This window comes from Saccopteryx leptura, chromosome 2 (genome assembly GCF_036850995.1).
Source record: "Saccopteryx leptura isolate mSacLep1 chromosome 2, mSacLep1_pri_phased_curated, whole genome shotgun sequence".
In the NCBI taxonomy this organism is placed as follows: domain Eukaryota; kingdom Metazoa; phylum Chordata; class Mammalia; order Chiroptera; family Emballonuridae; genus Saccopteryx; species Saccopteryx leptura.
This window is the reverse complement of record NC_089504.1, coordinates 146,319,048-146,342,655: the sequence shown is the minus strand read 5'-3', so window position 1 is coordinate 146,342,655 and position 23,608 is coordinate 146,319,048. Positions and strand designations below refer to the sequence as shown.

Sequence of the window (23,608 nt, the reverse complement as noted above, 5' to 3'; positions counted from 1 at the left end):
GTCACTCCAACTTTCTTTTGATTCATGTTTGTATAGTATATATTTTCTTAATTCTTTACCTTAAATTTACCACATTATATCTAAAATATAGCTAAATCGCCTGACCTGTGGTGGCACAGTGGATAAAGTGTCAACCTGGAAACGCTGAGGTTGCTGGTTCAAAACCCTGGGCTTACATGCAAAAGAATGAAACTGGACTACAGTCTGTCCCCCTGTACTAAAATTAACTCAAAATGGATCAAAGATCTAAACATAAGACCTGAAACAATTAAGTGCATAGAAGAAGACATAGGTACTCAACTCATGGACCTGGGTTTTAAAGAGCATTTTATGAATTTGACTCCACAGGCAAGAGAAGTGAAGGCAAAAATTAATGAATGAGACTACATCAGACTAAGAAGTTTTTGCTCAGCAAGAGAAACTGATAACAAAATAAATAGACAGCCAACTAAATGGGAAATGATATTTGCAAACAACAGCTCAGATAAGGGCCTAATATCCAAAATATACAAAGAACTCATAAAACTCAACAACAAACAAACAAACAATCCAATAAAAAAATGGGAAGAGGACATGAACAGACACTTCTCCCAGGAAGAAATACAAATGGCCAACAGATATATGAAAAGATGCTCATCTTCGTTAGTTATTAGAGAAATGCAAATCAAAACTGCAATGAGATACCACCTCACACCTGTTAGATGAGCTATTATTAACAAGACAGGTAATAACAAATGTTGGAGAGGCTGTGGAGAAAAAGGAACCCTCATACACTGTTGGTGGGAATGTAAAGTAGTACAACCATTATGGAAGAAAGTATGGCGGTTCCTCAAAAAAACTGAAAATAGAATTACTGTATGACCCAGCAATCCCTCTACTGGGTATATACCCCAAAAACTCAGAAACATTGATACGTAAAGACACATGCAGCCCCATGTTCATTGCAGCATTGTTCACAGTGGCCAGGACATGGAAACAACCAAAAAGCCCAACAATAGATGACTGGATAAAGAAGATGTGGCACATATACACTATGAAATACTACTCAGCCATAAGAAATGATGACATCGGAACATTTACAGCAAAATGGTGGGATCTTGATAACATTATACGAAGTGAAATAGTAAATCAGAAAAAAGAGGAACTGCATTATTCCATACGTAGGTGGGACATAAAAGTGAAACTAAGAGACATTGATAACAGTGTGGTGGTTACGGGGGGAGGGGGGAGAGGGAGAGGGAAAGGGGGAGGGGGAGGGGCACAAAGAAAACTAGATAGAAGGTGACAGAGGACAATCTGACTTTGGGTGATGGGTATGCAACATAAGTGAACAAACAACAAGATAACCTGGAGTTGTTATCTTTGAATATATGTATCCTGATTTATTGATGTCGCCCCATTAAAAATAAAATTATTAAAAAATAAAAAAAAATAAAAAAAAATAAAAACTTTGGGCTTGCCTGGTCAAGGCACATATGGGAGTTGATGCTTTCTGCTCCTCTCTCCTTCTCTCTCTCTCTCTCTCTCTCTCTCTCCCCTCTCTATAATGAATAAATAAAATCTTTTTAAAAAAAGGAGGCATATCATTAAAAAAATATATATATATATATATAGTTAAGTTACATTTTTCAAGTCCATTCTGACAATCTTTTCTCAATTGTTGTGTGTAGGTCCTTTACATTTAATCCAATTATTAAGAGGTTTAGATTTTGGTCTACCATTTTATTATTTCTCTTCTATTTGTCCCTTCTATTTTATTTCTCTTTTAACCGTTTCCTGCTCCTTTTCAAGTTATTTGAATATTTTTAAAGTATTTTATTTTATTTATTGTATCTTTTTGAATAGCTTTTTAAATTAGAGTTTACATTTTTAATTTTTCACTGTCTACTTGGAGTCTATATGTTACCACTTCATTTAGAATATAGAAATTTTGCTATCCTATACGTCTCTTTATTCTTATCTCTTTGTGTTGTGGTTATCTTATGTATCAAATCTACACCCACTGAAACTCCTTTGGAGAGTTTTAAAATATATTATTTTCAATCCTTATAGTAGCCAGAGAAATGGCTCCCTGATGTCCCTACCTTTGTCCCCAGAATTTGTGAGTATGGCAAAGGAATTGTGCATATGTGATTAAGTTTAAGGGCCTTCAGATGAAGAAATTATCCTAGATTATCCAGGAGGCCCCAATGTCATCATATAAATCTTTCAAACATCATATAAGACTTTTACAAACTTTAGGCAGAGAATCAGAGAGAAGCAGTTGAGAAAGTCTTAGCCTGATGTTGCTGGTTTTGAAGATAGAAAAAATAGACAGTGAGCCAAAGAATGCAGACACTGTAGAAAGTGAAAAAGGCATGGAAATGTGTTCTTCCCTAGAGTCTTTCAAAAGAAATAGAGCCTTGTTAACACTTTGAGCTTAGCCTGATGAGACTAGTGTGAGATTTATAACCTCAGAACTATAACATTATGCATTTGTGTCATTTTAAGCCACTAAGTTTGTGGTAATTTGTCATAGTAGCAATAGGAAGCTAAAACAAACATCAAACATGTTTTACAGGACTCAAGAGGAGAATAGTCTATTATGTTTTTCCAGATATTTACCATTTCTGTTGTTACTCCTTCATTCCTAATATGCTCGTTGTCTTTCTGTTATCATTTCTCTTCTGTCTGAAAATTTTCCTTTAACAATTCTTTAAGAGCAGGTCTGCTGGTAAGCAATTCTTTAAGATTTTCTTCATCTGAGAATGTTTTCCTTTATCTTCATTCCTGAAAATTATTTTTACCAGATGTAGAATTCTGAGATGACATAATTCCTTGAGCACTTTAAAAAATGTTGTTTCTTTTCTTCTGGGCTTCATGGTGTTTGATACAAAGTCTGCATTCAAATTGTTGCTTTTCTTTAAAAAATGAGAAATGTATTGATTTTCTCTAGTTGCTTTCAAGATATTTTTGTTATAGTTTCTTCTATTGTTTTATTAATTTGATTATGAAATGGCTGGTCTTAGATTCCTTTGAGTTTATCCAATTTAGGATTGGTTGAGCTCCTTGAATTTGTAAGTTTGGTCATTTGCCCAATTTGAAAAGTCCTGGGGCATTATTTCTTGAAACACGTTTTCTGTACTAAATTCTTCTCTTCTAGGACTCTGTGGAAATTAAGATTCTTTTGGTTTTGTCCCTTTGGTTTCTGCTGCTATATTTATTAAAAAAGGAAGAAAGAAAGAAAGAAAGAGAGAGAGAGAGGAGAAGAGAGAGAGAGAGAAAGTAAAGAAAGAAAGAAAACAAACCCCTTTCCTCTATTTTTCAGATTGAATACTTTCAATTGAGCTATTTTAAAGCTCACTGACACTTTCCTCTGTCATTGCATTCTGCTACTCAGCCCGTTCTAATGGGTTTTTAAATTTCAGTTATTATGCTTTCCAGTTCTAAAATTTCCATTTGGTCCTTTCTTATATCTTCTATTTCTTTGATGCCACTTTCTCATTTTCATTTATTTCAAGAGTGCTTGCCCTTATCTTTTGGAGCACTTTTTATAATAGCTCTTTAATGTCTTTTCAGATAATCTCAACATCTGTGTTATCTTGGTATTGATTTCTGTTGATTTGTATTTTTCTCATATAAAAGTTTCCCTGTCTTGCCTGACCAGGCAGTGGTGCAGTGGATAGAGTGTTGGACTGGGATGCAGAAGACTCAGGTTTGAAACCTCAAGGTTGTTGGCTTGAGCATGGGCTCATCTGTTTTTAGCAGAGCTCACCAGCTTGAACACAGGTTGGTGGCTTGAGCAAGGGGTCTGCAGTAGACCCCCTGGTCAAGGCACATATGAGAAAGCAATCAATAAACAGCTAAGGTGCCGCAAGGAAGAATTGATGCTTCTCATCTCTCTCTCTTCTTGTCTATCTCTCTGCCTCTGTCCAAAATAAATAAATACATAAATGTTTTCCTGTCTTTTTTGTATACCAAATAATTTGAAATTATATTCTGAACAGTTTAATATTATGTTATGAAACTCTGAATTTTGCTAAGTACAATGAAGAATGTAAATCTTTTTTTTTTTTTTTCTTCCTTGCATTTTTCCGAAGCTGGAAACAGGGAGGCAGTCAGACAGACTCCCGCATGCACCTGACCGGGATCCACCCGGCATGCCCTCCAGGGGACGACACTCTACCCATCTGGGGCGTCGCTCTGTTGCATCCAGAGCCATTCTAGCGCCTGAGGCAGAGGCCACAGAGCCATCCCCAGCGCCCGGTCCATCTTTGCTCCAATGGAGCCTTGGCTGCGGGAGGAGAAGAGAGAGACAGAGAGGAAGGAGAGGGGGAGGGGTGGAGAAGCAGATGGGCGCTTCTCCTGTGTGCCCTGGCTGGGAATTGAACCCGGGACTCCTGCACGCCAGGCTGATGCTCCACCACTGAGCCAACTGGCCAGGGCCTGTAAATCTTTTTTTAAGCTGGCAGTTGGATTTAGGTGGCAAGTTTTGACTAACCTTCTTCTGCTGTTATTTCAAAGAATTTGTAGTGTGTTCAAATTTATCCCATGTAAGTACCACCCAGAGCCCAGTATGTGACTTGGGTCTTGGTCTATTTCTTAGAAGTACTTACTGCCAATATAGTGATACTTTAAACTTTGTTTTTCTTTCTCTGCCTTCTATTATCAGAGTCCTCAAAGAGTCCATTCATCTGTCAGGTTTGATAATATTTAGTAGGAAAAAGAGAGTAGAGTATGTTTATTCTATCTTACTAAGAATCTCATGACATTCTTTAATTTTTTGAAGCTTTTAGCTCTTGTTTGTTTGAATATTTCCTATAACACTATCTGCTTCCATTCTCTCTAGTATTTTTTTTTTTTTTTGAGAGAGAGAAAGAGATAGAGAGCAGGAAGGAGGGACAGACAAGGAGAGAGATGAGAAGCATCAACTCATACTTTTGTCACCTTAGTTGTTCATTGATTGTTTTCTCATATGTGCCTTGACCAGGGGGCTCTGGCCAACCCAGTGACCCCTTGCTCAAGCCAGCAACCCTGGGCTCAAGCCAGAGACCTTGAGTTTCAATCCAGCGACCTTTAGGGTCAAGTCAGCAACCATGAAGTCATGTCTATGATCCCATATTCAAGCTGGCAACTCCATGTCCAAGTTGGTGAGCTTGTACTCAAGTTGGTGAGCCCATGCTCAAACTCAATGAGCTTACTATCAAGCTGGCGACCTTGGGGTTTCAAACCTGGGCCCTCAGAATTCCGGACTGATGTTCTGTCCACTGAGCCACTACCTGGTCAGGCCTCTCTAGTCTTTTATTCCATATCTATGTGTAGTGTGTGTTGGGTCTTCTAATTCTAACATTCATATTTTGTTCATCCTTTCTATCATTTTATCATTCCTGCCACATTTTCCATAATATTCTCAGATCTCATTTTTTTGTTTTCAGATATTTTTGTTCACTAATTTTAGCTCTGTTTTATCTGTTGCTTATTATAGCCAATAGGTTTTTTCAACATATTTTTATTTTTAGAAGTTTTATTTGCTTTCCTTTGAAATCTGCTTAATCTTTTCTCATACAACTCTATTCTTTTATTATTTATTCTATTTCTCTAAAAAATCCTCTGATTATTTAAACATATTTATACTTTAAATCAGATTTTCCTGACATTCTGAGTTCATAAGCATTCATACTCATTCTCTTTTCCTCTGTGTTTCCTGTCTTTCATGTTATTTTATTGTAATGCAATTTAGTATTAATATTTGTATTCTTATCATCAGAAAATTTCCTCTTTTATGCCAGAAATTATGGGAGGTCCCTGAATAGATCTTTTGATTTGCTTCTTCAAGAGAGTTTGAGCATTTTATGTTAATTTCTGATTTTAAAATTTCTATACCAGTGGGGAGTATAATTTTGGACCTTGTACCTGTAAGTGGCAGGTAGCAGGGTTTGGGATTTGATATTTATTATAGGTGTTTCCCACCTATAGTCACAATGCAGCTGACAAGCATTTTTGTTACTTCTTAGGCCAATGTGCAGAAAATTTTGCTTCTTTTTAAAAATAGTATTATCCTTCAAAGTTCCTTATTTTTATCAGAGGAATCAGTAACATTTTCACATCTTTGAATTTGGACATAATTCATTTTTTTCTAGTTTTTGTCTGGATGTTAAAAATCCTACCCCTTAGGCCCTGGCTGATTGGCTCAGTGGTAGAGAGTCGGCCCAGCATATGATGTCCTAGGTTCAATTCCCAGTCAGGGCACACAGGTGGGGCACCCATCTGCATCTTCCCCCTTCCCCCTCTCACTTCCCTCTCTTTCTCTCTTCTCCTGCAGCCATGGCTCAACTGGAGCGAGTTGGCTCTGGGCAAGGATGGTTCCATGGCTTCCACCCCAGGCGCTAAAATAAGGCTCTGGCTGCAATGGAGCAATGCTCAGATAGGCAAAGCATCACCCCCTATTGGGCTTGTTGTGTTAATCCTGGTCCGGGCACATGCAGGAGTCTCTCCCTGCCACCCCTCACTAAAAAAAAAAAAAAAAAATCCTACCTACCTTTTGTCTTAGTTTCCCCGTTGAGTCTGAAACCCTGTGTCCCATCCTCTCCCAATCAGTGCATCAGCTACTCTTTTCTTCACCAATCTCTAGTTAAATTTAAAGCTCATACAGGAATAAAAAACTTCTTGAACATTTTATTTAGCTTTGATATGCATTTATGGTAGAAGGGGAGCCTCTCAGGGTCAGTAGAGTCTACCATTTTGACTGAGATTTTTATTATATGGTTAGTAATTATATTATTTTTCTGTGGATGCTGAAACACATCAGCACAAATTCAGTTGATTAAACCAACACGGATTTATTATCGTATAGTTTTGTAGTTTAGGAGTCTATAATAGATCTCACTGGGCTAAAATCAAGGTATTGTCAAGGTTGTGTTTCTTTCTGGAGGATATAGGGAAGTGCCACGGACCAGCGCAGCTCCTAATTCTGGGTTTTGAGTGAGAACGGTGCAGAATTAAGAAAATAGATTCATTAAGAAAAATAGATGAGATCAGGAGGACTCTTCAATGCTGATGGCAAGATCGTAGTGCCCCGTAGCCCCAGTTTGCTTTATTACATAGCCATATGCAAATCAAGGAAGTCCTTGATACAAAGTTACACATCTGAGGCAAAAACAGGAACTTTCCCAAGGCATAAACAGGAATCCCCCCACCACCATAAATGAAATCAACCAAATCTGAGCAAACAGAGTAAGAGGAAGGGCATATAAATTGCTTCCAGCAATTTAAGGAAGCAAGTGAAGTGGGTGCAAATACTCAGCATCATAGCCAATATGGAGGTGGAGGAGGGAGAATTTAGCCTTTTGCTAAGCCTCGAATTTACAAAGGCTTTTTGCCATTTACGGTCCACAACAGGGAAGCATCCTTTTCCTTTTCATTTCTAGCTGATAGGAACTGCCTAAGTACCTTGGTCTTAGTCTCACTATATTCTTCTATCTTCATAGGAAGGACATATTTTTCTCTTATTGCACTGCTCTGGTCTTCTGTCTCCCTCTTCCATATTTAAGGAACTTTGTAATTAGATTGGCCACACCCAGATAATCCAGGATAATCACCCCATTTTAAGGTTAATCCATTAGCAATTTTAATTCCACCTGCAACCTCAAGTCCCTTTTGCCACATAAAATAACATTCACAAATTGTAGAGATTAGAATATGGGCATGTTTTTTGGGAGGTGGGGGGAGAGAAGAGAGGCATTATTATTCCTACCAAGTAAAAGTTTTTCACATTGTCTAAAAGAAGTTTCAGTGTATATTGATTTAACACAACAAAAAGGGATGTTAATAAAGGGACCAATGCGGTTGTAAAGTTTCTGTATTTCAACTAAAGTGATAACATGGATTTTAAGCAGATGATGAAAAGTTAAGTAGTATGTTGTCTTCCCTAGAACACCAATTTTAAATGTTATAGAATAAGATATTGTTAAAAGACATAGATAAAATGAAACGCTAAAAATACTGATGTTTAGTGAGTAGGGAACAAAGGTGCCATTAATCATCGTACATGGCAAAGGACAGTCCTAACACAAGCTATCCAACCTTAAAATGTCAATAGCTCGAAGGTTGAAAACCCCTATCCAGGCTGAGAACCCCTGTCCTAAATAATACAATGACTTAGCTTGAATACGTTTCTCCAAAACTTTGTACTTTTGTTTCATAGAAACAACTCTCTCTGTACTCATCTTTTAATGGTTTCCATAAATTTAATTGTATCATGTAATTTCAGTAGTAGGTTCAACTATAAGAATTTTGGGTACAAAATATTATTCTTCTGGAGGGAGGAAAAGTGTATGTGTGTTTATGTGTGTGTGTGTGTGTGTGGGGGTACTAGAGACAAGCTCACTAACCACCAGCTTCCAGCAAGTCATAGGTCAGAGAGCCTGGAGGGTCCCGTAGTTGTATGATTTGGTAGAATACAAGTGGGTTCGGAGAAACTTTAGATGTAAATATATATATGTATCCATATAGTAACTTCTCTCTTTCATTTTATCTTCTAGTAGAAGTTTAAGTAATGAAATTATTTAAAATGTATTTTATGGAACTTATAAATACTTATTACAACTCAGTATTTTGGATGTAATGCTATAGAAATATCTTTGATTCCTGATGAATAATGTTTCTTGAGTTTTTCAATTCAATTAAATTATTTTGTGTAGTTTTGCTAATGTAGGAAGATTTATACAACAATACTTTTACACATGTAAGTACTGGAATATTTCTCAAAGTTTGCAAATTAGAAATAGAATTAAATAGAACATTTGCTATGGAGAGAGAATTAAACATTAATTTGGAAAAACTTCCAGATTCTATTTTCCCTTTAAAAATTTCAAGGACAAAGCTAAAAATGTCCTTCTCACCCCACTGTGGTGTACTATAGTATGATATATATTGCTCAGCAGGAGCCTAAGACTACCCAGTAGGTATTTTGGTAACTAGCCATGTAGCCGGTTGAAGAACTCAGAATCTACTTGTTTGGATGAGAAGTTAAGAAACTCAATTGATCTTTGTATAAATTAGCATTTTAATCGCTTTGAAACTCATATTTTTTAATATGGGTGTTGAATATCGTTATCCAAAATTCACCTCAAAATTTTAGGGTTATAGTGAAAATATTATATGCTACCAACCATGAATACCCTTTTGCTTGCTGAGAAGTAAACCTTAAATGACCTCATTACTACCTTTAGGCCAGGGCATGTATGTTGAAAGGATGGGTAAAGAGCATTCATGAATGTGATCAACAATGGGGTGGTGACTTTTCTTTCTTTCTCAGGCTCGGTCTCTCTCTCGTCCATTCATCTTTTTCTTTCTTTCTTTCTTTCTACTGGTTCTGCTGCCCTAGCCTTTTGCAGGGTGCTTGACCTGGAAAAGTAGAGCCCTGGTCTCTGCGCTGTTTAGCAGGGGGCGCAACGAGGTCCCAGAGCTGTCCATCAGCTCCTGGCTGAGTTCTCCCCTGCTAGCTCGGCGCCGGCGAAGCTCTCCAGCGCCCCGCCCCGGGCAAGGAACCTCCCCTGTAGGGCTCCGGGGGCTTCCTAGGCTTGCCACGGGTCTCCGCCAGTCTCTGTATTGCCCAGCTCCACCTTGGGAATCGAGCGTGCTTTGGCAACCCTCCCCTGCTCATCCCTGAGAGGGAGTCCCCTCTCCAGTTCCCGGGGCTGCTCCAGAGCTCTGCGCACAATCTCACGTTCGCGGGCTTCCCTTCTTTGCCTAAAGGGCGGGCGAGCCTGTCTCCTTCTAGCTTTGCATTCTGCGTCTGGGTGGGTCTCTTCTCTCCTTCTGTCTTTCAAGACTCGCGCCCGAAATTAAGGGGTGAGAGCGAAGACGGCCCATCAACTTAGCACCTTGAATTTAGATCTTTCGATCTCAAAGGGAGGTTGGCTTTGCCCAGGTCAGCGAGAGAGGGACCGGAGAAGGTGGAGGCTACAGCTACTCCGGGCCGGCTAGACGGGGCTGGGGAACCTAGGAGCCCGTGCGGGAGAGGGACGCGCAGCGCCCGGCCTCGCCCTCGGCGGTCCCTCCCTTCCCTTCCTCTCCCCGCCTCCCCGGGCCCGCCCCTCCCTCCCCAGAGGAGCCTTCTCTCTTCCGAGCCTCTTCGGGCGCTCTCTCCATTGTCTCTGTCTTTACAACAGGTTTGGGCGCAGGGAAGACCTTCGGGTGCGGGGCCGCCCCAGCCCAGGCTTTCTTGAGGCCGCCTCCTTTCCGGGTGTGCGTGCCTTCTGCTTTTATTCGGGCTCCGGACCGAATTCCCCCGCAGAGCAGCCTCCAGGCGAGTCTAACCCCTCCTTCTGGGCCCCCTCGCCCGGCTGCCTGGGCTCTGCTGGTGGGAACGGTGTGCGCCTTGGAGGGTCCAAGTTCTTCACGTGCCTGAGGGGTCCTCCCTTTTTTATCTTAGGCAACCAAATCGTACTAATTCTACTAATCAGCAAATCTGAGTCAGCGGCAGGAGAAACAAACGCTATTTTCCCGCTTGATTCCAAGAACAGCTTCAATTTTTATTTTTAAAGAGGGAGACGATGGACTGAGCAGATCCACACCATGGAGTCTCGGGTCTTACTGAGAACATTCTGTTTGATCTTCGGTCTCGGAGCAGGTGAGTGGCCGCAGAGCTGGGGCGGGAGGGGGAAGGGATGGCTCCGGACTCAGGGTAACCCCAGCTGGCTGAGGACACCTTGCTTTTTCTACCCGAAGTAGGTCTGAAGTGGGAAGCTTGGCATAGGGGGCGGGTTTGAATTTGGATATTTTTTTCTGTGCTCATCTTGGAGACGGTAGGGCAGGTCACACTCCTAGTTCAAGGTCTGAGGGCCTTAAGGGAACTTTGCACCCAGAGGGGTTTCAAGTAGGTCACAGAAATGGGTACGGGTGCTTCGCTATTTAAAGCTCGGCTGTTGATTTCAGGTAAGGCTCTTCTCTCAGAAGGCAGAGTCGCCTCTCGCCTTCAGTTCCAATGTTGTTTCTCAGAAACAGTTCCTTGCTGCCCTGGTGGAAGAGGCTTGAATTTTGATGGAGCTTTTCTTTCTTTTCTTTCCCCCACTCCCACCAGTTTTGGGGCTTGGTGTGGACCCCTCCCTACAGATTGACGTCTTAACAGAGTTAGAACTTGGGGAGTCGACGGCCGGAGTGCGCCAGGTCCCCGGGCTGCATAATGGGACGAAAGCCTTTCTCTTTCAAGGTATGAAGAGCTTGCAGAATCCCCTGTAAGGTTCAGTTCGGCTAACCCCAGGAGGAGTTGGCCTCACCACTCCTCTATATTGCCTCCTGAATGACAGAATCGGAGCTGAGTTGTGGAGGGGTCAGTGTGAAATACACACACCTTCCATCTCTTTTTAAATGGCTTGGTTTTTCTCCCCTCCCGCCCCCTCTTCCTTCTTACTTTGTACTCTTGCCAGTTCTAATGGATAGTGCCTTAATTACTGTGCAGAAACTCCAATGGCAGATGGTAGATTTTAGAGTCTGGGGAACAATGAATTATAACACAAATGCCTCATTTGGGTAAAATTGATTTAGGTAGGAAATAGGATAGCTTAATTTTAGTTCAGACACTGCTCTTTTGAAGTTTCAGGTACAGTGGTGCCTGGTTGGGAGGAATTTCCTTATGAGGGCAGCTTTCTGGAACATTTAATACCTCTCAATAGGTTTATCTACTGTGCATCACAAACAATATATTTCAGACCAGATTCCTGGTTGGAAGATCATGATTCTTCTTCCTCAATGACAAGAGAGAGACAGGAAATAATATTTTTTAACAGTTATTTTGAAAATATTTCAAATAAGTGTTAATTCAAAAAGTATAACTATATCACCATTAATTGCATACTTAGGATTTTAAAACTTTTTTTGAAGTCAGGAGGCATTGACACCAATGTCTACATTTTAAATTATATTTAAATGTATTATATAGTGATGAACAAATTCCAATGCATCAAACCTTCAGCTTTGATTCACTAAAGCAGTGGTCCCCAATCTTTTTCGGGGCCACGGACTGGTTTAATGTCAGAAAATATTTTCACAGACCGGCCTTTTGGGTGGGACGGATAAATGTATCACGTGACCGAGACAAGCGTCAAGAGTGAGTCTTAGACCGATGTAACAGGGAATCTGGTCATTTTAAAAAAATAAAACATCATTCAGACAAATATAAATAAAACGGAAATAACGTAAGTTATTTATTCTTTCTCTGCGGACTGGTACCAAATGGCCCACGGACTGGTACCGGTCTGCAGCCCAGGGGTTGGGGATCACTGCACTAAAGGATAGCTTGGTTTGTGAAAAGAGGCTGTAATAAGAGTTTCTAAAAGGTAGCTAACCACATACAGCAAGATTAGTTTCACATGTGGTGAAGTATAGATGAAGGCAAAGTAGAGAAATGGAGTTCAGTGTAATCTAGTGGACTGACTAAAGCATCGCCCCACCCCAGCCAGGCTTTTTCCTGTTGTGATTTTGGTGTCTTGGCTTCAAAATGAGTGGAACTCACAGTTTCTAAAAAGTTGGACATACAAAAAAACCACTTCAGCAAATCTGCCACCAAGAAATAGGCATAAAACTTAAGGGATTCTTTAGTGGTGCTATTGCCTGATATAGCCAGTAAGTGTCACCATGGACAGTAACACCAAAGCTTACAGTTGCAGAAGGAGGAAGTTAGGACATAGGACGTTGACATGTGTTGCATTTATTTAAAACAAGTTTACTTTTATAAGAAATTAAAATGTTTTTATTAAGGTGAGCCAACTGAATATTTTTTGTGACAAAATTTAATTTTACTTATTTTATTTTTATTACTTAAAAGTCTTTTTGGGGAGAAATTGAATCTTTTAAAAATAATGACCAAATCTAATGAAATAAAACCAGACTGTCAAAAAAATTAGGAGTAAACAGAAGGGTCAATAAGGTTGAATTTCTTTTTCTTTTTCTTTTTTTTCTTTTTTTGTACCTTTGATTTTCAATCCCTGTGAACTGGATAGAAAGTTATTTCAGGGCTGCCTATTTGTGTAACTGGAGAGCTCAAAAGCTAAAGCTTCTATTAAACAAATGGTGTTTAATTTAAATGCCCTTAAATTTTTCCAAGTTCCTTTAAATTATATTAGTGTTCTTCATATCTGAAGAATGAGCGGTCACAAAGAGAAACCTTCAGGACTCTGCATTCTATGTTCTGATGCTAGACAATTAGACAATTTCTAGGAAATAGTATCAAGTGACCAATATCTTTTTCATGGTTAATTTTTTAAAAGGAATGTTTAGCATTCATTTTTATTTAGATTGCCAGTTCTTCAAGTTAGGCATTGTATTGGAAATATATAAATCTCATGAAATATTTATTCTTTGAATTGTCCATATTAACTACATATCAGTGCACACTAATGAATTGGTTATTTTTGTTTCCTAGTTGGTACCAAGCCCAATATTTACGATTTTCAACCTTTTTCATTTTATGGCACACATAAACTAATTACTAAAATTCTGTGGCACATCAAAAATATGTTAGACTTTTTGTCAATGTGACAAAAAATAGGTATAATTTTGATTCATTCACACTGGACAGCTATTGTTATGTTGGCTGTTGCCATTTTTTCATTTGACAATTTAAGGGAAAAGAGGTCAGTACCCCTGACGGGATAGACAGGTTTTGCACCTTTTAAATTTTTTTGCGGCACACCTTTTGCAAATCTCTGATTTAGAGTAAATGCCTAACAAATACAGTTAATGCGATTTGAAGACATAAAATTCCATTTTCTGCCAAACAGTGAACCTTATTTCATGTAGTTGATCAATCAGCAAGTATTTGCTGTTTGCTATGTTCCCAGAAGTCATGTATCTCTGATGTACTGATTATGTTCTAATGATTTCTTATATTCTAAGATTTAGATTTTGAAATGGACAACAGGTAAACCTTTGGCCTTGCATTGTAGTTACTTTGGAAAGGTCTTTTACCCCCTATTATAAGAATGTGGAAACTGTTTTTAAGAAGTTGGTTCTGACTTCTTCCTACTATTTCACTGGGATTCTGTGGATTGCAGAGAGACAAAAGCTTTCAGACTCTGAAGATTTTTTTAAAATTAATTTTAATACGGTGACATTGATAAATCAGGGTACGTATGTTCAGAGAAAACATCTCCAGATTATTTTGACATTTGATTATGTTGCATACCCCTCACCCAAAGTCAAATTGTCTTCCATCACCTTCTATTTGGTATTCTTTGTGCCCTTCCCCTCCCCCTACCACCTCTCTCTCCTTCCTCGCTCCCTCCCCAACCCCCCATTACCATCACATTCTTGTCCATGTCGATGAGTCTCATTTTTATGTTCCATCTATATATGGATTCATATAGTTCTTAGTTTTTTCTCATTTACTTATTTCACTCCGTATAATGTTATCAAGGTCCATCCATGTTATTGTAAATGATCCTATATCATCATTTCTTATGGCTGAGTAGTATTCCATACCAAAGCTTTTTAATCCACTCGTCCACTGACGGACACTTGGGCTGTTTCCAGATTTTCGCTATTGTGAACAATGTTGCCGTAAACATGGGGGTACATTTCTCCTTTTGGAATAGTTCTATGGTCTTCTTAGGGTATATTCCTAGAAGTGGGATAACTGGGTCAAAAGGCAGTTCGATTTTTAATTTTTTGAGGAATCTCCATACTGTTTTCCACAGTGGCTGCACCAGTCTGCATTCCCACCAGCAGTGCAGGAGGGTTCCCTTTTCTCCACATGCTTGCCAGCACTTATTCTATGTTTTGTTGTAGAATGCCATTCTAACTGGTGTGAGGTGATATCTCATTGTGGCTTTAATTTGCATTTCTCTAATGATTAGTGATGTTGAGCATTTTTTTATCTGCCTGTTGGCCATCTGTATGTCCTCTCTGGAGAAGTGTCTATTCATTTCTTTAGCCTATTTTTTTTTTTTCTTTTTTGCATTTTTCTAAAGCTGGAAACAGGGAGAGACAGTCAGACAGACTCCCGCATGCGCCCGACCGGGATCCACCCGGCACGCCCACCAGGGGGCGACGCTCTGCCCACCAGGGGGCGATGCTCTGCCCATCCTGGGCGTCGCCATGTTGTGACCAGAGCCACTCTAGCGCCTGAGGCAGAGGCCATGGAGCCATCCCCAGCGCCTGGGCCATCTTTGCTCCAATGGAGCCTTGGCTGCGGGAGGGGAAGAGAGAGACAGAGAGGAAAGCGCGGCGGAGGGGTGGAGAAGCAAATGGGCGCTTCTCCTATGTGCCCTGGCCGGGAATCGAACCAGGGTCCTCTGCACGCTAGGCTGACGCTCTACTGCTGAGCCAACCGGCCAGGGCTAGCCTATTTTTGATTGGATTGTTTGTCTTCCTGGTGTTGAGATTTACAAGTTCTTTATAAATTTTGGTTATTAACCCCTTATCAGACGTACTGTCAAATATGTTCTCCCATTGTATAGTTTGTTTTTTTATTCTGTTCTTATTGTCTTTATTTTTATTTTATTTATTTTTTTGGTATTTTTCTGAAGCTGGAAACGGGGAGGCAGTCAGACAGACTGCCGCATGCGCCCGACAGGGATCCACCAGGGGGCGATGCTCTGCCCATCTGGGGTGTCGCTCTGTTGCAACCAGAGCCATTCTAGCGCTGGAGGCAGAGGCCATGGAGCCATTCTCAGCGCCCAGGACAACTTTGCTCCAATGGACCCCCGGTTGTGGGAGGGGAAGAAAGAGACAGAGAGGAAGGAGAGGGGGAGGGGTGGAGAAACAGATAGATACTTCTCCTGTGTGCCCTGGCCGGGAATCGAACCCGGGACTCTTGCATGCAAGGCCGACGCTCTACCACTGAGCCAACCGGCCAGGGCCTGTTCTTATTGTTTTTAGCTGTGTGAAAGCTTTTTAGTTTGATATAGTCCCATTTGTTTATCCTGTCTTTTTACACAGTTCCAAAAAGTTTATTTTCAAAAGGAACTATTTTTCTACTATTTTTTTTGTTTAACTTTTTTTTTTTTTAATAAGTAAATTTTTATTTTAATGGGGTGACATAATAAATCAGGGTACATATATTCAAAGAAACATTTCCAGGTTATCTTGTCATTTAGTTCTGTTGCATACCCATCACCCAAAGAGAGATCGTCCTCCGTCACCCTCTATCCAGTTTTCTTTGTACCCCTCCCCCTCCCCTTCCCCCTCTCCCCCCTTCCCTCCCCCCACCCCCTGTAACCACCACACTCCTGTCCATGTCTCTTAGTCTCGCTTTTTTGTCCCACAAATGTATGGACTCCTGCAGTTCTTGTTTTTTTCTGATTCGCTTATTTCACTCCACATACTGTTATCAAGGTTCCACCATTCTGCTGTAAGTGATCCGATGTCATCATTTCTGTTTATCCTGTCTTTTATTTCACTTGCCCGTGGAGATAAATCAGCAAATATATTGCTGCGAGAGATGTCGGAGAGCTTACTGCCTATGTTGTCTTCTAAGATGCTTATGGTTTTATGGCTTACATTTAAGTCTTTTATCCATTTTGAGTTTATTTTTGTGAATGGTGTAAGTTGGTGGTCTAGTTTCATTTTTTTTGCAGGTAGCAGTCCAATTTTCCCAACATCATTTATTAAAGAGGCTGTCTTTACTTCATTGTATGCTCTTACCTCCTTTGTCAAATATCAGTTGTCCATAGAGCTGTGGGTTTATTTCTGGGTTCTCTGTTCTTTTCCATTGATCTATAGGCCTGTTCTTATGCCAGTACCAAGCTGTCTTGAGTACAATGGCCTTGTAGTATAACTTGATATCAGGAAGTATGATGTTTCCCACTTTATTCTACTTTTTTAAGATTGCTGAGGCTATTCGTGTTCTTTTTTGGTTCCGTATAAATTTTTGGAATATGTGATCTATATCTTTGAAGAATGTCATTGGTATTTTAATTGGTATTGCATTGAATTTATAGATTGCTTTGGGTAATATAGACATTTTAATGATGTTTATTCTTCCTAACCATGAGCATGGTATATGCTTCCATTTGTTTGTATCTTCCTTGATTTCTTTTATCAATGTTTTATAATTTTCCGAGTACAAGTCTTTAATATCCTTAGTGAAATTTACTCCTAGGTACTCTATTATTTTGGTTGAAATAGTGAAGGGAATTGTTTCCTTAATTTCTCTTTCTGATTGTTCATTGTTGGTGTATAAAAATGCCTCTGACTTCTGTTTATTAATTTTATATCCTGCCACCTTGCTCAATTCATTTATCAGGTCCAATAGTTTTTTGACTGATACTTTAGGATTTTCTATATACAATATCATATCATCTTCAAATAATGATAGCTTTACTTCTTCTTTTCCAACTTGAATGCCTTTTATTTCTTCTTCTTGTCTGATTGCTGTAGCTAGGACTTCCAGTACTATGTTGAATAAGAGTGGTGAAAGGGGGCACCCCTGCCTTGTTCCTGATCTTAAGGGTATTGCTTTTAATTTTTGCCCATTGAGTATGGTGTTGGCTGTGGGTTTGTCATAGATAGCCTTTATCATGTTGAGGTATGTTCCCTGTATTCCCACTTTGCTGAGAGTTTTGATCATGAATGGGTGCTGGATTTTATCAAATGCTTTTTCTGCATCTATTGAAATTATCCTATGGTTTTTCTCCTTCCTTTTGTTTATGTGATGAATCACATTGATTGATTTGCAAATATTGTACCAGCCTTGCCTCCCCAGAATAAATCCCACTTGATCATGGTGTATGATTTTTTCCATATATTGCTGGATCTAGTTTGTTAATATTTTGTTGAGGATTTTACCATCTATAATCATCAGGGATATTGGCCTATAATTTTCTTTCTTTGTGTTGTCTTTGCCTGGTTTTGGAATCAGAATTATCCTCGCCTCATAAAAGGAGCTTGGAAGTCTACCTTCCTCTTGAACTTTTTGAAATAGGTTAAGAAGGATAGGAGTTAGTTCTTTGAATATTTGGTAGAATTCACTTGTGAAGCCATCAGGCCCAGGACTTTTCTTTGTTGGGAGTTTTTTGATAACTATTTTGATTTCATTTGTTGTAATCGGTCTGTTTAGGTTTTCTGATTCTTCCAGATTGATTTTTGGAAGATTGTATGTTTCAAGGAATATGTCTATTTCATCTAGGTTGTCTAGTTTTTTGTCATACAGTTCTTAATAGTATTTTCTTATAATATTTTGTATTTCTGTTGTGTCAGTTGTATTTCTCCACTCTCATTTCTAATTTTATTTATTTGAGTCCTCTTCTTTTTTTCTTGGTGAGTCTGGTTAAAGGTTCATCGATCTTGTTTACCTTTTCAAAGAATCAGCTCCTAGTTTCATTGATCCTCTGTATTGTTTCTCTAGCCTCTATGTCATTTATTTCTGCTCTGATCTTTATTATTTCCTTCCTTCTACTACATTTGGGCTTTACTTGCTATTCTTTTTCTAGTTCTTTTATATGTAGGGTTAAGTTGTTTATTTGAGCTTTTTTTAGCTTCTTAAAGTGTGCCTGTAGTGCTATGAACTTTCCTTTCAGTACTGTTTTTGCTGTGTCCCATAAATTTTGAGTTATTGTATGCTCATTATCTTTTGTTTCTAGGAATTTTTTTATTTCTTCTTTGATCTCATTCTTAATCCATTTGTTATTTAACAACTTGCTATTTAATTTCAATGTGTTTGAGAGTTTTTGAGTTTTTCTGTTGTGGTTGATTTCTACTTTCATGCCATTGTGATCAGAGAAAATGCTTGATATGATTCCAATCTTCTTAAATTTGTTGAAACCTCTTTTGTGCCCTAACATGTGGTCTATCCTAGAGAATGTACCATGAGTACTTGAAAAGAATGTATATTCTGCTGCTTTAGGGTGAAAAGTTCTAAAGATATCTATTAAATCGAGTTGATCTAGTGTGTCCTTTAACTCTGCTCTTTCTTTGTTAATTTTCTTTCTTGAGGATCTATCTAGTGATGTTAGTGGGGTATTGAAATCCCCTACTATTATAGTATTGCTATTGATTTTGCCCTTTAAATCTATTAATGTCTGTTTTATATATTTAGGTGCTCTTATATTAGGTGCGTAGATATTTATAACAGTTATATCTTCCTGTTGGATTGCTCCCTTTATCATTATGGGAGCATAATGATATGGCCTTCTTTATCTCTTACAATAGCCTTTGTTTTAAAGTCCGTTTTTTCTGATATAAGTATTGCTACCCCATCTTGTTTTTCGTTTTCATTTGCATGAGATATTTTTTTCTATCCTTTTACCTTCAGTCTATGTACATCTTTTGTTTTAAGATGTGCCTCTTGTTGACAACATACGAACTGGTCCTTTTTTCTTATCCAAGCAGCTACCCTATGTCTTTTGATTGGATCATTTAATCCATTTACATTTAAGGTTAGTATTGATATGTAGTGGTTTATTGCCATTTTATTCTTTAAAGCTGTATTCATCTTTTGCTATATTCTTTTCCCACTTTGATCTGTTTACCACAGGCCGCTTAACATTTCCTGCAGCATTGGTTTGTTTGTAATGAATTCCTTGAATTTTTTTTGTCTGGGAAGCTTTTTATTTCTCCTTCAATTTTAAATGATAGCCTTCCTGGATAAAGTAGTCTTGGTTATAGGCTCTTGTTCTGCATTACTTTGAACATTTCTTGCCATTCCCTTCTGGCATCAAGTGTTTCTGTTAAGAAGTCTGATGTCATCTTTATGGGGGCTCCTTTGTAGGTGATAGCCTTTTTTTCTCTAGCAGCTTTTAATCTTTTCTCTTTATCAGTTAGCTTTAGTATTTTAATTATGACTTGTCTTGGTGTAAGTTTCTTTGGTTTTCTCTTTAATGGAGTTCTCTGTGCTTCTTGAACTTGTGAGAATTTCTCCTGCATTAATTTAGGAATGTTTTCAGCTATGATATGATTGAACAAAGTCTCTATCTCTTGTTCTTTCTCTTCAGGAACTCTGATGATGCAGATGTTATTTTTCTTCATGTTGTCACAGAGCTCTCTAATAGTTTCCTCAGACTTTTTTGAGTCTATTTTGTTTTTTCTTCTCTGCTTCCATGCCTTCATTCAACTTGTCCTCCAACTCGCCGATTTGATCCTCAGCTCCATCCATCCTGTTTTTAATTCCTTCTATTGTGGTCTTCATATCTGATATTGTATTTGGCATTTCTGACTGATTCTTTTTTATTATTTCAATGTCCTTTTTTATACTTGCTATTTCTTTTTTTTTTGTATTTTTCTGAAGCTGGAAATGGGGAGGGACAGTCAGACAGACTCCCGCATGCGCCCGACCGGGATCCACCCGGCATGCCCACCAGGGGGCGACGCTCTGCCCACCAGGGGGCGATGCTCTGCCCCTCCGGAGTGTCGCTCTGTTGCGACCAGAGCCACTCCAGCGCCTGGTGCAGAGGCCAAGGAGCCTTCCCCAGCGCCCGGGCCATCTTTGCTCCAATGGAGCCTCGGTTGCGGGAGGGGAAGAGAGAGACAGAGAGAGACAGAGAGGAAGGAGAGGGGGAGGGGTGGAGAAGCAGATGGGCTCTCCTCCTGTGTGCCCTGGCCGGGAATTGAACCCGGGACTTCTGCACGCCAGGCCGACGCTCTACCACTGAGCCAACCGGTCAGGGCCGCTATTTCTTTATTTAGGTGTTTGTAATGACCATCCATTGTTGTTCTGAGATCCCTAAGTGTCCTTACAATCATTATTTTGAACTCTGCATCCTGAAGTTTGGTTATTTTCATATCACTCAGTTCATTTCCTAGAGGTTTCTCTTGTGGTTTCATTTGGAGTGCACTTCTCTGTCTTCTCATTATGTCTGTGTATTTGGGTGTATTGTTTGTAGAGCTGGTTGAGTCTAGGCTTGGTGTTGTCTGCCTCCAGTTTTCAATTGTGTTATTTCTAAGGGTTGGCTTCAGCTATTATTGTAATCCACTTTTGGGTTTGGGCTGCTTTGAAGTCTTGATTTGTTTGTTTTCTTAACAGGTGATAGTCTTATTTAGTGATCTCAGAAGGGGACTTATTTGAAATCGTATTCAGAAATGTGGGTGTAACCTGAGACTCTGAAGGCCTCATCTGCCAGTTACTCTCTCTGGGGTTGGGTGTTTTCTCAGCTTCAGTAGGGGGAGGTATATCTCAGATCTGAGTTACTGCCCCTCCTCCCCACTTCTTGTTTTCAGCTGTGTCTTGTTGTGCTGATTGGAGCTGGAGAGATGTCTGGAGATCTGTGACCTGGAAGCATTTCAGTCTTTTGTTTTGTGGAAGGATCAGCCCCTCCCCCAGCTATGGCCACCTCCAGCACTTGATGAGTCAGCTTCTCAAGTTGTCCCATGCATTCCTCTGCTCCTCACTGTCTGTCTCTCTCTCTCTCTCCCCTTTCTTTTTGGAAGACAAACCAGCCCTCTCAACATACCTCGTTCCGTGGTCACTAGGCAAGTGGCTGTAAGCAATATTTTCTGCTCTTCTTTTTGGAGTAAGAACCCTTCTGGGCTCTCAGCCTCATTCCCCTCCCCGTTCCTGTAAGCAAGGGAGATTCAGGCGCTCCCTACCAGATTTGTTGTGGCTTCTTCTTTGTCCCTTGGTTTTTTGAGAGCTGTTCTTGTGGTCCAGAGTTGGTTTTTTACAGATTATTCCTAAATTAATTTGTAATCCAGTTTGTTGGTGTGAGCTGGGAGTCTGTGCATCTGCCTATTCTGCTGCCATCTTCAGGTCTAGACTCTGAAGATCTTATAGGTTTGATTTATAGTGAATTGTGGGTGTTGCACATATTTGTATACTGTGTAAAATGTCATAGCAAGTATAGTAACAAATTACAGAATCTGTAAGATGTTCTCAGATTTCAAATAAACCTAGCAGATAAATTACATCGACTTACCAGAGGTGGAACAGATTTTGAACCATGAAATTTCTCTCTTAGTAGTGTAACTAGGTTTTTTTGTTTCTTACCTTTAAAATAATCTCAGTACATAGTTTCCTAATGATTTCTGCTCATTTAATATTGTTTCTTCTTTTGCCTACTTTAGTGTTCTCTAAAAGAGATTTCTTTTTTTTTTTGGACAGTGGCAGAGAGATATGGAGAAGGACAGACAAATAGGAAGAGAGAGATATGAGAAGCATCAATTCTTTGTTATGGTACCTTAGTTGTCCATTGACTGCATTCTCATATGTGCCTTGACCAGGGCAGGAGGCTATTGTAGATCGAGTGAGCCCTTGCTTAAGCAGGCAACCTTAGGCTCAAGCCAGTGACCTTGGGCTTCAAGCCAGTGACCTTTGGGTTCAAGCATGTAACCACAGGGTCATGTTTATGACCCCCATGCTCAAGCTAGCAACCTGTTGCTCAAGCTGGTGAGGCTGCGCTCAAGCTGGGTGAGCCCACACTCAAGCCGGCGACTTCAGGGTTTTGAACCTGGGTTCTCTGCATCCCAGTCCAATACTATCCACTGCACCACTACCTGGTCAGGCTCTTTAGTGATTTAAAAAATTTTTTGTTATATGAGAAGTGGGGAGGCAGAGAGATAGATTCTTGCATGCACCCTGACTGGGATCCACCTAGAAAGTTCCCTACCAGGCGATGCTCTGCCCATCTGGGGCTGTTGCTTGGTGGCAACTGAGCTATTTTGGCACCTGAGGTAAGTCCATGGATCCATCCTCAGTGCCCTGGGTCAACTTGCTCCAACTGAGCCATGGCTGCAGGAGAGGAAGGGAGAGAGAAGAAAGGGGGGAGGGGTGGAGAAGCAGATGGTTACTTCTCCTGTGTACCCTGACTGGGAATTGAGCCTGGAACATCCATACACTGGGCTGATGTTCTACCATGGAGCCAACCAGCTAGGACTCTCTTTAGCAATTTTTAAGATGCTTGCAATTCAGTACTTTTTGAAACTATAATTAACTTTTGTAAATTATTGTGCAATATGAATCTTATTGTTTAATAAGTATATTTTATTATGTATTCACTCAAAGGAAAATATGTTCATAAGTCACCTCTTATGCCAGTATTTGAAAATGAGAGTGAAATTGACATTTGGTAGTGGGCCATTGACTTTAGTAGGCAAAGGTAACTGCATTAAGGAAAGTGAGGTAGCAATGAATATTTGTCTTCAGTGTGATTATCAGTGAGCCTATGTGGTCTTAGAGACAATGGTCATTGTCCCCAATAGAATAGAATGACACAAACTAAGAGTTGGGTGTAAAAACCAGATTGACCCAAGTGGAATCTCATTAGCTGTTTTATTGTGCAGAAGGTACTTAATTTATTTGTGCTTTCATCCTCAATTATAACATTAATGTTGTTATGAGGATTAAAAGAGACATGTTCGTTCAAATAAATTCTGTTGTATAATTACTATTCTGCTAGGTGTTAGGCATATAACATACAAAGGAATGAGAACTTTGCTTTCATAGTGCCTTACAATAGTCATAAACAATCACACAAATAATTTCATCACAACTGACACAAATAATATGGAGAAAAACTAATGGTGTAATGGAGTTCTATATTCCCATTTAGGGAGTTACAGGATTCAGGAAGCTGTTTTGAAGAAGTGTCATTAATCTGATAGCTGAAGTATAAATAAGAGTAGTCTGGAGAAGAGGGTCCATGCAGATTCAGAGAGGAAGTGTAACAGGCAAAGGGAATAGCATGAGCAGAGATCCTGG

The 23,608-nt window shown here is 39.6% G+C and overlaps 1 protein-coding gene and 1 non-coding gene across 5 annotated transcripts in view; one reads left to right on the top strand and one right to left on the bottom strand.

The window, feature by feature from the left end:
- NELL2 (neural EGFL like 2) overlaps positions 1-23,608 on the top strand; it is a 489,520-nt gene that overhangs the window by 85,114 nt on the left and 380,798 nt on the right. The window contains exons 1-3 of one of the 4 annotated variants that reach the window (XM_066369011.1): positions 9,813-9,831; positions 10,527-10,612; positions 11,063-11,191. In XM_066369011.1, the coding sequence (XP_066225108.1) occupies positions 10,558-10,612; positions 11,063-11,191 (184 nt within the window). In that variant the 5' untranslated portion in view covers positions 9,813-9,831; positions 10,527-10,557. Of the gene's footprint in view, positions 1-9,812; positions 9,832-9,895; positions 9,911-10,115; positions 10,152-10,526; positions 10,613-11,062; positions 11,192-23,608 lie in introns of those variants that run through there. The other 3 variants (XM_066369013.1, XM_066369014.1, XM_066369010.1) reach the window with 3 other exon arrangements.
- On the bottom strand, positions 15,764-15,839 carry TRNAA-UGC (transfer RNA alanine (anticodon UGC)). The gene has a single exon. It is a non-coding gene; the product is annotated as a tRNA-Ala (tRNA).